Here is a 14,754-nt window from a genome sequence, read left to right on the forward strand (position 1 = left end):
TCCCTCCACTAGCTTGTTTGGAGACTCGCACACTCCCTAGAAGTCCTTTATTTGCATTGATTATAGTGGGTATTCAGATCCAGGCTCATACAAATGGAGAAACTGAGACAAATAGGTGCATAAGGAAGGACAGGCTGTGCCCATCCTCTTCTTGCTGAAAAACACCCACCCTCTCTGAATACGCAAAGATAATGGAAAAATACAGACCCTTTGAATATACTTTTTCTTCAGACTTTAATATCTTTAAAATGTAAAACAGAGCCTGTAAAAACAAAAAAGGCAAGTCTTAAATTTTAGACTGAAAACTACTTTCAGAATTAATTTTTTCTTTTGCTGCTTTATGATACGTGGCTGACAAACCAGTGCCTTGGCTGAAATGCTGCCAAAATAAAATGCAATCATCATTCTAACTCCTGCCATTATAAGTCAATTCTGAAATTAAATCACCAATTCAGATTAATCTTATGGTCAACCGTTCTTAAGCAAGAGGCTTTCCCCCAGCCATCTCCACCAGGAAGCATTTCTGTTAAATAAAAAATGGCAACAATATAGGCCCAGATGTGGCCACAAGGAAATAAAATTACATGCAGGTATCAACATCCAAATACAAAACCCCAGAGCTTTATCTCAAATTTGTAAGCATCTAAAATGCCAGGTATTAACCTAAGAATTGATAATTTTATTCATGGCCTCATTAGATAAAAACAATCAATAAGACTGGGAACAAGGATCAAAGAAAGCCCAGCCTAAGTCATTAAGCCAAAAAAACCCCAAATAGCTGTGATTAGGACTATGTTCTTTACTTCCTCCACAAGCAATACAGCTTTATCAAAGGAGTGATGAACATTCCATGACAGTCCTGAGCAAAGACTAACCCAGGTGACTGAAGACCTCTCCTAAGTTTAGGAGCCATGGATTTAAATCTTCTTAACCAAAGCTGGGTGTAGGACAAGTTTCTTGTGTCTTGGATAATAAGTGCAAACCAAGTAGGAAAATAAGCATGGAGATCCTATCCCCACCTGTACCTGGAAGAGCAGAGTAGTTCCTGTGACTTGGGTAGTTGGGTACTGAGCTCATGGGCCAGTGTCAGGACTGGGGATGCTCTGAAAGAAGCTTTGCACGTAACTACCAAAATCCCAAAATGAAAATTGTCACACAGCAGTTGGTTAAAGTGAAACACACACTTATTATGGGAAAGATGTTAAGGAGGGTTTCACTTGCTGAACTGGATCTAAGTGAGTCCAACTGCTTGAAGTAAGTTCAGAATTACAAGAGGTGTTTTGTTAATACACTGAAATCACCTGCTTCTGCCACTTCTCCTCTGCATTAATATTAATTCATAACCACAATCACCAGAGCAGGTTGTAGTTTGAGCTCTAATTGATTTAGTAGACAAAAACTAACCTGCAAACTATTTCTCTCATAACTTCAAATAACATTTTTTTGTTGTGAGGATCTAGCACTCAAGTATTGCACAAACCATAGTCTCAAAGGCTGAACAATTCATTAGCTTAACATACCGGTAAAAATCTCACAGTAAAATACTTCACTAGCACAAACAATTCTACACCTTCTTTCAGTTTCATTTTCATTAAAACAAAAAACCTCTGAAAGCCAAGCCCATAGGCTCCTCACCCAAGAAAACGGAGAATTACATGCAAACACAAGAGCTGTGGTCACTATACAAAGGGTCATGTTGTGAACACAAAACTTCAGTCTGATAGCAATGCACAAGGATCGTGTGAGTCTTGAGAATCCTGCTGTTAACCTACACAGGAGTTAAACTGGGACTGCCAATTGCCTCTGTGCCCATTCCTGCCTGTTTGGTCTCGTGCCTCCCTAGCCTTCCTCTTTCCTCCTCTGTGGGATTTTTGAGTGTAACTGAACTCACAGTGCTACAGACTTTAATAATTCTGTGCTGGTAACCCACGAGCACAGTAATTCTCCCCTGCTGGTGAGGAAAGAGCATCTACCCATACAGCTTGGAAAAGCCAGGCCCTCTTGCTAGGATTACCATTTTTAGAACAAAAACATATTAGTATACTAGGAAATATCAATCTGAATAAAGTGAAATATTGGAGCTGAAAAGAGCAAACAGCACTGTGTGTCAAGTCTATAAGTTATATTTATAAACTACAGTTAAATACCACCTTCTCCTGCTAAATCTCTGATCCAACCAACCTCCCCATCCAACAATTACATCAGTGATTTTATGAATACAACTTCAAATGTAGTATATTGACTGGAATTCATTACTAGGTATTTAACAGCGTACTGTATAATAAAATACAAATATGTGTTTCTATTAAGAAGCAATAACATTTTGCCAGTGTCCTTCATTTAGTTTGCAGTAGAAGGTCTGGGAAACAGTTTTTCACTCATGAGAATAAAGGAAATAAAGCAAACACGTTCCCAATTTAAATGTGGGTTGACTGTCGATATCCTTAAACACAGAAATGTCCTACCAATTCTGTACAATTATATATATATATATATAAATGTATGTGCATATATATTTAAAATTACTGACAATTTGCAATCAATAAATCAACTACATTGTGTAATCCTTCCACAAAACTGTTAACTAAATATGAATTTTCAGACTGGCATAGAAACTATGCTTAATCATTATAACATAGTTTCTTGATAAAGGTATTCAAAATATTTCTGCAACTGAAAAGATTCAACAGAGCAAAACCACAGTACTTAATTAAAAGGGGGGAAAAAGGTAAAATGGAGGAAAAAAAAAGACATCTTGAAAGCGAATTTCATCCTTCAATTAACCCAAGAAATAATGAGAAAGAAACAAAAGGGGAGATGAACAACCACCTACCTGAATATTGATTGTTCACCCAGGCTCAACATGAACTGGGTGTCAGACACTCAAAAGCCTTTTAACAGAATGAAAATTACAAGTACTAACATTCAGATTATATCACTGCCTTTGGCTAAAAACTAGTCAGAAACCCCAAGTTTTCTACTGAAATTTAAGATCATACTAGCCAAAACCACCGCAAATTTACAGACATGTATATCAACAATTACACTATGTAAAGCAAAGCTAAAAAATATGCAGAGAAAAACTTAATTTAAAAAAGTGTTGTCAATAAAGTATGAAAGGGCAGAACACTAAGTCAGCTTTAATTTTTGTAAAAATATATCAGACAACTGAAAGGAACTGAGTATTTAGTCAATTCTACAGACCACTATAAAATGCTAGTGAAAAAGCTGACCACTGATGTAACATTTCATGGGGGAGGGTGCAGGGAAAGAGGTTCATAGATTGACCTGAAGCAAAAAAAATCAACAGTCTTGGACTAAATAATTTACATATTTAGAAAAGCCTAAGAAAACCTAAGCCTGAAATTCAACTCATCACTTGTGTCTACATCTTGTCATGTTAAACTCTGGGTAAGAATATTACTTAAATATTCATAATGTAAATGTATACCAAATTTTTATGCTGTATCATTTCAGTAAGAAAAATCTACATCCAAAATTCTGACTAAGTACTTAGAATACAGGGAAAACCTTGGTCCCTCAGAGGTCAACAGAACCCCCTAGTATGGTTAAATTCACTCTTATGGTAGAGTTACAATGTATATTTAAGACACCAGTACTTGACAATGTAGATGGAAAAGCCTAAATGTCAACTCAAAGATCTATTTGTAAATGAAAACTCATTCCCTGAAGGCATAATCTTTCACTTCCACACACCAGCAGAAAAATAAAGATCACAAGCAATGAAAAAACCAGAAGGCCACGCAGTTTGAAGACCAAGTATTTCTTTACTTTAAAAATATATCTTCATATAAAATTCCAAGTTGCTGCAATGTAGTAGGAATATGCAATCATAAATTTAACCTCTCTTGATCATTTGCATTCCTTGGCAAACTGATCTCGGGAAAAACATTGGTTTTCAGTGAAGACCTCTGTTACCTTGTCTTCTGTCTGGGTTCATTATAATGTAAAACAGTCAAGAAATAAGCCTCAGGGTCACGTAATCCATTCTCCACTAAACTGTGAATTGCCTCGTGACCAAAGTTTATCCGATAATGAATGAATTTGCTCATCATACATCACAAGAATTCTTCAGAGTATATGTGGAATTTTTTACATTTTCTTTTAAGATGAACACATGAAAGCACAGCAGTTACAAAATTGATTTTGCTTCTTAAAATCTTGCAGAACTTATGGTCAGTTAGATCGCTAACCATGTAAAGAGCTGAACAAAAGTGAAGGAAATTAGACTATTGAAAACTTAATTTTTTAAGCAGGATTTACGTCTTGGCATACCTCTCATCATACTCCTTGCATGGACAAGGCTGTTTTTCATTGCTCACTTTAAAATAGGGCACACATAAAAATGTACTTCATCCCTTCTTGCTTGATGATGTTACAATTCAGCAGCTAAATACTGTATATCATCATTTGCATACTTCAATCCTTTCAGACATGGCCAAACAATGATGGGGAAAACAGTAATTATCACAATCATAATTTAACCTCTGGTAAATTATTTCCTGAAGAAGTTCTTAAAACTAACATATGGCCTCCATGTAATTAGGTAGCAGGACTCTTCTGCATTGACTGCATCAAAGATCACTTTTTTGCTAAGTTGCAGTGGTAAATGCTTCAAGAAGGAGGTACTGGTAGTCTTCTTGATATTTCCATAGCGATCTTTAGATAGGCTTTGGCCTGCAAAAATAGAAAAATACATTGAGCATTCCATTTTCTATAAAAAGCAGTATTTCACAGCTAATTAGGTATTTGTTCTTTTACACACAAAGAGAAAAATCAAAGATGTTTAAATAAATGGGTTAAATTTAGCCTGTGTTCAGGAAAAACAAGGCATTAATACACAGAATAAGTATAAGTATTATATAAAAATATTGGTAGGGGAGTTTAAATTTAACTGAACAATTTGTCTTTAACAACAAGTAATGTCAATATCTTTTGGAAGAGAAGTGATGACAAAGACATAAACTCTTTAGTCCCACAGGTACTATTAATTACAAACTTCCCTCATCCTGACAACCAGGATGCACTATGCACCGGATAGAGAATCACAGAAAACAACAGCCTTCAAAAAAACTTTTGAGACAATTAGTTCATTACAGACTAGACTATCACTGTGGAATTTCCTATTCAGACTTCTAAAGTATTAAAAAAAAAAAAAAAAAAAAAAAAAAAAAAGACACCTTTCCAAAAGTCTGAAGTAGGTTTTGGAAAGAACTAATTCTGCAACACTAGACTCCACATAGTTAAAGCTCTCTTTCACATCCATCTGTGGCACATTTGGTCACGCACCCTGAGCTGGAGGGCACAATAGCACAGAACTGCAGGACAATGGAGAGCAACCCCAGTAAGCATACTTATGTTAACATCTCTAAAAACCATGACACAGCTAGGACCATGATCAGTCCACCACCAATTATTAACAAATCTAATGTCAAGGGACTTCTATAAAAACACCATATAAAGACCAACACAGAACAAACACTAAAATTGAACCAAATTATTCCTGTAACAAGCTTGACAATTTGTCGTCAAAAGGGAACATCTTTTAAAAATGTCAAAGATTGATATAAGAATGTTTAATTAAAATAGTATTTTTGTGTACGTATATACACACTGCACATTGTTCCAGAGGTTGATTACTTCCATTGTTAAAAATCTACACCTTATCTATAATTTGAATTTGTCATACTTCAGTTTCCAGCTGGTGCATCACATTCTGTGTCTATTACACAGCAAAGCCCCCTGAGCTTGCTCTTCTGCTCCTACTCTGTTCCATTGTGACAAACCTACTCCATCTTCTCCAATAAATCTGCATACAGAGACCATACTGACAACCTTTCCTGTTTTCCTCAAACAAATATCCAAAATAATCCCTACCACACTCATTTCTCCTGTCTCTTGCAGGATGGCTCTAACCATGAATTAGTCCATATATCCCTGATGAGCCTTTAAAAAAAGCAAACAAACGGACACATTCCAGAGGGCAGATCCTGGGGAGCAGGAAGAGAATGCCTGTTACACCAGGGCCACCAGCACTCACTGTCACTGCTCTGAACAAGGCGTCAGCCTTTTGCAGGGACATGCACTGCTCATGTCTCCTCTTTTTTAGGGATTGCTCCTGGCTTGTAGGGTTTTCTATTCTGGCACTCCCACCCTCTATGCCTCAGTGCTCACATCGCCTTAAAACTGAAGCTATAAAATCTTCTGAGTTTGTAAGGAATGCAGACAGCAAAACAGAATATTTTTTTCTCATACACATGACTGTGGCAAGAATGATGGAATGAATTTGGAATTTAATTCACAATCATGAATTTCAAACTCCTATGACTACAGCTGCAGTGCAGTTGGGTAACAGTCTGTGTGCAACTCACCTCACTCAGCTATTAATGGCCTGGGTGGTCCAGCTACTCCCCAACTCACCTAGACAAGATAATGGACCCATTTGAAGTAAGGTGACTGACTGAAGTCAAGCTGCCTTTGCAGTTAAGTATTTGACTAATTGGCGTAGGAGCACTCCAGGTGGGAATTACAAACTACCTGGAACAGTCCTGCAGGCAGCTCCCACTTTGCACAGATCAATTCATACATTTTAATGAGTCAAGTAACAATCTGCATAAGAAACCTGTTCCCTTCTAAATATTGCCCAGGCTGTTTGCCTGCTCCAGAGTTGACCAAATTGTACAGAGAATTATAAATTCACCCTAAACTGACAAAACTGCTTGTATAAATGTATCAAGAGCCCAATAAGCTTAAGATACTTTTCCCATAAAATGCTATTAATGAGTGTCTGAGCAACACTTCCCCAGTGCCCACCGACCCCCATTTGCCAAGCAGCTGATCACCACTTTGCAACAGGAGATTGTAGCCAGCATTGTCAGCATTAACTCGACAGTGTTCTCAGCAACAGATCTTGCCTGCTGAGCTTCAGGTTTTTGTTTTCCTGGACCACTACTTTGTCTGTTGAACAGACCAGTACCTCCTACGTGTCCTTACAGAACTCTACCAGTCACTCAGCTTTGGCAAAAATTAACTGTTTTGAGTCTTGGTTCTCTGTTTTGGAACAAATCCTTTAGCTGTGAGTCTATCAATCAATATACCTGAAAGGTTTAAATGGAATCTCTGTGACTATCAATATGCACTACATAAAAACCCTACATATATTGAATAGTTTTTTCCTACTCATGCTGCAGACACAGAACTCAGTCCAGCTGTTTAATCCATCATTACTAAGCAAAAGAAGTTGGGTTGCAACTGAAAACAGACAGGGTTTACTATTTCCTTTCCAGGTGGAAAACCAGCGAAGAAAGAGTAAAGGATGAGTTCTTGTCCATCACCCACAACCTTTTTCACTTTAACAGGATAAAAGCAAACTTCTCAGGTCAGTTACTCCCTTTACATTTGAAAGCTCTAAATGAATGGTTTATAGACTTTCTGAAAACCAATTTTTTTGCTGATGGACAACTTTATATTTAACAACATATCAGTTAGCATTCTTCCCACTTCACGAGGATGAAGAAGTGCACTGGAAGACAGAATGCCCTAAAACCAGACCAGACTTGTTTACTATGAACACTGCCTAGATGGGGTCTGAGAGCAGCACTAGGACAGGCAGAGGTAGAGGTGGAAGGTGATGTTCACAGAGTCAAAAATAAAAGCTGGGAAACAGCCACGTGAGAGACTGCTCATCTCTCCAGCAGTAGTACAATGCCAGAAGGGCACAGTTCTTTAGACCTCAAGGGCATAGCTGATGATGAAGTGACTGATGACAGCATAGATGGTGGAGTAGGAAACAGAGAACCTGTAATGAAGTTCACCAGGAAATGGAGTGAAAAGTCCTACTTAGCATAAATAATCAGAACATCCTGATTCATCACTGTGTAATAAATCTGTATTATTGTGGGCTAACAGGTGTGGGGCAGATTTAAACTGGAAGACTTTTTCCAAGCCCTACAGTAATCCTAGGGAAATATGACCCTTGCTGTTACAGCGTTTCATTCTCCCTAAAAATCTTACCTGTGAGGGAAGTATGCATCATTGCTAAGATTATTGCAGACTGTACAGGTCATGGCTGACTCTGCCCTGTTGTCATGGATTGGACTGGCCTGACCTGCTGGTTTGTTTTCCACTGGAGTGCAGATCTTACCCTGCCAAGAGCTCACTACAGTGCCTGCCAGTATCTGGTGCAGTTGCCACACAAACACAAAACTCAACTTAAAATCAACAAAGTGAAAGCAGGTAGGAGCTGACACCGCATTTTCCTTCAGTCAAACCATTACATACAAACAACTTCAGAGCAGCAGCTCAGAAACACACACTGACTCTATCACTCAGTTGTAGGCCTCACACACCACAGGATATAAATCCCAGTACTGACATGGTTTCTAATGTCTATTTCTGATTACAAGACTCCAAGACTATTAAGCTGCTTTATCCAGCCCAGCAATCCAAAGGAGAATCTGCACAAGTCCTGACTTTCTGGAGTATCAGATGCTATGGATGTGAACATAGCTGCAAAGAAGGAAAAGGAATTTACATCTGCTCAGCTGACCTGTTAGGGCATACAGTTTATTAATTGCCACCATGAGCAACTAATCAAATAGTGACTATCACAAGGACAAATACTAGTCTTAGCTACCATCTACATGAAAATAAGCATAGCCAGCCAGTCACTGATGACTTTAGTTCTTAGCATGCCCTGCACAACCATGGTCCATTTGCCAGCTTGATCAGATTTTAAAATAGCTTTAATTTCCATAGAAATTACTAGCTACTTTGACACAGCTCCAGCCTTCAAGTGCACAACTGGAGCTGCCTTCCAATGTCTGTATTTTACTGTGGTCAACTCAGAAGGCACTAAAAAGATGATAAAAACAAATGCAGCTTCAAATGACTCTACTTCAGATAAAAGCCTCATGTCACCCAGAGAAATTCTTGGTTGCCACAAGAGGTCCAGAGACTATCCCACTGTGTCCTCCTCTGGGCAGCTCTACCATAAGATTCTTCTTTGCATGTAGTGGCAACTCTTGCCAAATTACAATTAAGTCTCAAGTCAGAAAGACAAACTTAATAAGACAGTAGAAGTCAATCCATACATTACAACATAAAATGGAGGAGACAGGTAAGTAAGCTGGATTTACAAAACTAAAATCTCAAAAAAAAATCCTTAGTGCTCATGGGAAACCTTCTATTAATCCTATATATCAGCAGCTGTAATAGCCAAACCATCCTTGGAGGCAGCCCCAGCTGGGTAATACTGCTACCCCCATGGTGCAATTACAGACATCGAAAAACAGATCCTGCCCAAAAATCGTGGGTAAGTAGAGCAGTGCAAATCAAATGCAATACAACATTCCTCAAACAGACTATCCTACAGCCAGCATTTTCTTCAGCAGACAGAACCATAAATGAAGGTCTGATGATCCATTGTGCTACCTACCCCCTGAATGAAGGATCTGAGCCGACTGTACCAAATGCTACTGTGATGATTCAAAGAAAGCCCCAATGATAAAGGCATATTATAAATCATACCATGCAGCCTTCTTTAGAGTTTGCTTTTCTTTTAAAAATATCACACCCTGGATTGACCACTCATTAAATGGAATTACTGATGACAACTAAACCAAAAACAGGATTTTACAATGACTATTTGCTACCAGTACTTCCATTTCTCTCCAATTACTTCTTGCAATGTTTAAAAGGCTGTATGTTTTTACCCTGCTTATATCACCCTTTCATAAGCATTCTACAGAAAAAGTGTTTCGGAGTACAAACTTGAGTTGTCTCTTTGGATGGCACCGCAGCAAGGTTTGTAACGTTCTGATTTACTTGAAAAGGGATTATTAACCAGACTTATTTTGCTCTGTTCCGTCAGACTGCTGATGCCTTGTGTCCCTGCTTTCCATCTGACTGGGCTTTTCCTCTTCCCTGATAGACCAGTGTGTAATTTATTGGACTCAAAAATCTTTCAGCTGTATATATAGGATGTGAATGGACATACCAGTACAGCAAATGTATTTTATACTTATTTGAGCTGCTTTTCTTTGACTTTAAGACAGGTGAGAGTTTGGTGCTCAACAATCACAGACAGCCTGTCTATTCTGTCAAGGTATTGATAAATCCACTGTGCCACCCAGGCTGTGATACACCCAAAAGTTTCCAGCAGGAATTCCTCACAAGATAACCACCAACTGCTCCATAACTCTCTGGGCTTTAGGTTCACAGAAGCAAGAGCTCTCAGGAATCTCTTCTTATCTTTCTCTCAGTGTGATGGAGAGTTCACTGGGCATTTAAGCAGCTCCTTTTGGTGGAAGAATAACTCCACTGCAATTAATCATGTTCTATATCTCTTGCTGTGCTTCTAGCCTTCTTATCCACAAGCTTCAGGATGCGTCTTCCAAACACCTGTTTTGCTGCTGGCTCCTTTCCCATGGTCCACAGGAAGTCCCAGTATATCTGAGCATGATCAATTTCACCTGGTTTCAGTTTTTTCTCCTTAGTTTTCCCTATTCTATCTTCCCTCTTTTTTCCCCTCTATTCTACCATTTTAGCAGCATTCCTGATTTTCATTTACCAGCTTTTGCTGTCTCACGATTCTTGCATCTGTTTGAGTGCACAAAAAGAATGGAGCCTTGGCCAGCTAATCCACCTCCACAGTGTGATGGAGGAGAAAAATGCTCAATTAATCTCCAGAAGGGTCTCACTCCAGAAGGCAAGCCCTCACTGTTGATTAAAATAAGAAAAGTATTAGCTTCTTGTAGAGAATCTTGGGTCACTCCCAGCTGCTGCACTAGGCTGACCATGCAAATACAGCAATATTCCATTTCTACATCACAAAGTTTTATCAATGAAGAGTTTTGAGAAAAAGCCACAATTTAAATAACTAAGCTGTCAGAAACACTAATGTAGACAATGTTATACCAAGAGCAAAATCATTTTACCAGCACTGTTATTTCTCCCAGGGGACTGCCTCAAGCTTCACCAGAAGAGAACTCCAGTCATCAAGCCTTCCTACCCTTTAGCTATATTGTCAATACTTTCCCTAAGCAGATTAGTCTTGTGTATTCTGTGCCTTCCCTGAGGAAGAACTAAGTTCACATGCACCATTCTACAAGTAATTTTCTTTTTTAGTTCTTAGTAATTTCCTGTCATTTGTGAAAAGGAAACCCCTTTTCCAACTACATCTAAGCTTTAAAATAATTAATTTAGACAAGTTTGCTTAGACATTTTGAAATTCTAGAATGAAGTCGGAGATATACTTTTATATATCTCCAAGGCAAGATGAAGCCCATGGCAGATCTGTAAGCAAAAATGTATTAAGTGACATATTTTAGAATCCATTCTATTCTAGGCTTGACAGAGCTCAAAAGGTGTGACAACATGCTGGGTTTCTAAGAAGTCAATCACCATCCCTATTCCCTACTGTTTGAATCTGCTAGGTATTATTTCAGGTCTATGATTCTGTATTTCATTTGTAAGTGTGTTCTAACAAAATCAGCATAGAATTTTGTATGAAAATTCCCCGCACATTTAAGCAACAAGAGCAGAGAATTTCAGCAGACATTGTTCTCTACTCGAAAATTTGGTAATGCATGAATAGCCACAATTTCAGTTTATTTGAGAAACATGGTGAGGACAGTCATGTTTTAAAGATTAGAATCTGACCTTATATGAACTCTTCCACCCTCAGTTATGTGCTAAGAATTTATTTTTTCTTTGAAAATGTAAGAGAACAATATTTTCTGTCTTCAAAATGAGAAGAAAACCAGGGATAAAGGAAATATTTTTTTCATTCCATAGAGATTACTGACGTTAAAAATAACACATTCTCTGAGGAGAATTATCTCACAGACACAATGGCAGAGAAGGATATTAAGAGTTTTCCCCAGAGTCACACATATTTGTCAATCTTTATTCCTCCGCATATTTAACTTAATTGCCACAAATGGTGATTATAACCCACCCTTTTGTTATCAAGAACATAGTTCAAGGAGGAACAGATGGCAACACAACAGACCTTCTTGCCTTTTTATTTTCAGAATGCTATCCCATACACGTCTGAATTCTTAGATCAATAGTCCAGCAGGCTACAGACTCTTGGTTATTACAGATCTCAGATATGGTGAGCCTTCCATCTCAGCTTCCCAGCTGTTTTACTACAGCTTTGACCAAAGCCATGCATCCATTCACACTGCTGATCAGATTTCCCAGAGAGAAACTACCATTATGGATTATAGGGACTCCTTTTCACCTAGACTTGGACTCAAGATCACTACGTTATTCCACAGCACAAGGCCTTGCAAAACCTAGCAAACCCTAGCAAAAATATGGCATCCAGTTAGAAGTCAACACACCACAGTGCTGCCTCTTGTCTTTCAAAACAAAATTACAATTTTAAGACTGTCACTGTTCTTCCAGAATCCTGTTTAATATGTTATTAACATTGTATTAACAATGTTAATGCTCTCCTCCTCCTCTTTTTTTCCCTCCTGAAACACACGGAAGGAAAAACATATTTCAGCATGTGCCTAGCAATCATGACATTGAAAAAGCTACCAATTCAAACGTTCCACAGTACTGCCTACCTCATTGTGATTTGATTCTACCATCTGTTATCAGCATAAATCATTTCTTTCACTAAACATCTTTACATTGAAGCAGTAGTCAAGTCAAGAGTGGGGCTGCATTATGCCATATACTGTGCACAGGACCCTGCCCTACAAAGCCTGGCAGACAAACTCTAGCAGAGAAAGAAAATCGTAAACAGGAATCTTACTACATCAGCATTAATGAAAGTCTATATGAACAACTACTTTTCTTTACAGATTTGCATATTTGACTCCCACCACCTCACCAACTTGCATTTTCCACTGACAATAAAATGTAGCAGTAACTACACTGAAAAGTCCATGGTCTTGTGTGTATAAGTTGCTCCATTTCTTGCTGAAAACAACCCAGGTACTGACAATATGAAGTTTTGTTCCAAACAGCTTTGGGTAAGACCCTTTGACAGTTTCCAGGCTAAGCTACCAAAGGCTTAACTGACAGTTTTAGAGGACCTGCATTAGCTGCAAGGTCTCATGAGGCTTGACACTGACCTTCCTCCTCTTAAGAGTGCCAGGACCTGGATCAAATCCTCTCTATTCTCAATGATTCAACCTAATTAAACAAAACCAAACCCACAGAAGCATAACAAATGACCAGCATTCCAAAACCAAGGGCCCAAGTTACTTACTGATACTACCTTGATTTATTTTATTTCCTTACTTCATTCAAACACACATTTCTTTCCAAAGAGCAATAAGCAGCAGCACTCTCCATCCACTTTCAGAGGAGAGCTTTCTGTTGTTCTAAGTGCAGTGCACCAAACTTACAGCATCACTTTGAGGCTGAGAGATCACAACAGGCTGTCCTGAATCACAAGTCTCCCGTATATTAACGTGCAGTGGAACATCTCCTGCATCAAAAACACCAAGAAACACACATGTGAAGACCCAGTATTTCTTAAATGTTTCCTAAAGCAGCTTGAAATTCAATTCCCATTTAGTATACTCTTTGAATTACTTTATCTCCAAGAATTAGCATTTAAAATTAAAATTGGCTGTAGTACCATTTCCTTACATCCATAATGAATAATGCCAAACATATTTTGGATTTTTCATTCTCTGAACAGAAAAGACCATAAATAAGTGATTTATTAGAGAAGGAAGAGTGTTCTGCCTCAAACACATAGAAAAATACAGGCTGAGATCCAAATTATTTTGTTTATGTGAAATAAATTGCCTGAGTGTTAGGCAACTGTTCATCATGCAACTTACTGTTCAGCCTATCTCCTCATTGTAAGTTCTTTTCAGTGCTGTTTTAAGATTTTAATCACTGTTCAAAGACTTCCTTGAATACTTAATTTCCAAATAATAGCATTTGTTACTGTCCTTATTAGGCCTTGGATCCAATTCAAAGGTGGACAACTATTCAGTTCATTCTTCTTTCCAACAGAAATCTTCTTTATATTCTGCTTTTATAATGAGCAGGGAACTGTCAGAGAGGAAAGGAACATTCTAAAGGAGAATCAATTAGCAGCCCTATTCCATTCTGAGACAGACTTTCTGAAACACAGATTTCACCACTACGAAAAACTTGGAGATTGCTATGTTTAGTTCACTGCTACATAAATAATTTTGAAGTGAACTGAAGATCAACTTTCTTTTACTGGAAGACCCAGCTATATTTTACATTATGGACAGATGAAGACAGAACAGCCTACCTTAGTTCAATCCTGACATATCAGAAACCATGTAAGTTTAATTCATACATTTTAGCAACCTGATTTAACTCAAACCAAGGCCAGTGAGATTCAATGTATTTGGAAAAAGAAAGAGTTAAAAAAACTGAAAATTGACAAAGTTTAAGAAATAAAAAACCAGAACCCAAAGCAAGTAGGAATACAAACAAAAACAAATAATAAACGCAAAAGCTGTGGCTCCATGATTAGTGTGCTGGATCTTTGAAGAACCTTATTATTATTTTGGGTAATTACAGTCCATTTCCTTCAATTTTTTTCTTCTTATCTATTTCAGTCATGATTAAATTTGGATATAATAGTCTGTTCATGTATTCATTTAAGTCCTCAGAAAGTTTTCTAACCATAAACATTCTTAATTGAAAAAACAGTAACTTTGTAAATTTCCCTGCCATTCACTTCCAACTCTTATTTTATGTAGAGACTAATCTTTTTTC

The 14,754-nt window shown here is 37.8% G+C and overlaps 1 protein-coding gene across 3 annotated transcripts in view; it reads right to left on the reverse strand.

Moving 5' to 3' along the window:
• Nucleotides 1-3,379: 3,379 nt before the first annotated feature.
• The window catches only part of NUBPL (NUBP iron-sulfur cluster assembly factor, mitochondrial), a gene marked incomplete at its 5' end in the record, with an annotated part of 71,234 nt that continues 59,859 nt past the window's right edge, over nucleotides 3,380-14,754 (reverse strand). For 2 of the 3 annotated variants that reach the window (XM_083864151.1, XM_083864150.1), the window contains 2 exons: nucleotides 3,380-4,698; nucleotides 13,392-13,474. In XM_083864151.1, coding sequence (XP_083720277.1) covers nucleotides 4,636-4,698; nucleotides 13,392-13,474 — 146 coding nt within the window. In that variant the 3' untranslated portion in view covers nucleotides 3,380-4,635. The remainder of the gene's footprint in view (nucleotides 4,699-13,391; nucleotides 13,475-14,754) is intronic. The other variant, XM_083864149.1, reaches the window with a different exon arrangement.

The sequence above is a fragment of the Zosterops lateralis genome (assembly GCF_965231275.1).
Source record: "Zosterops lateralis genome assembly, chromosome: 6".
NCBI lineage: Eukaryota > Metazoa > Chordata > Aves > Passeriformes > Zosteropidae > Zosterops > Zosterops lateralis.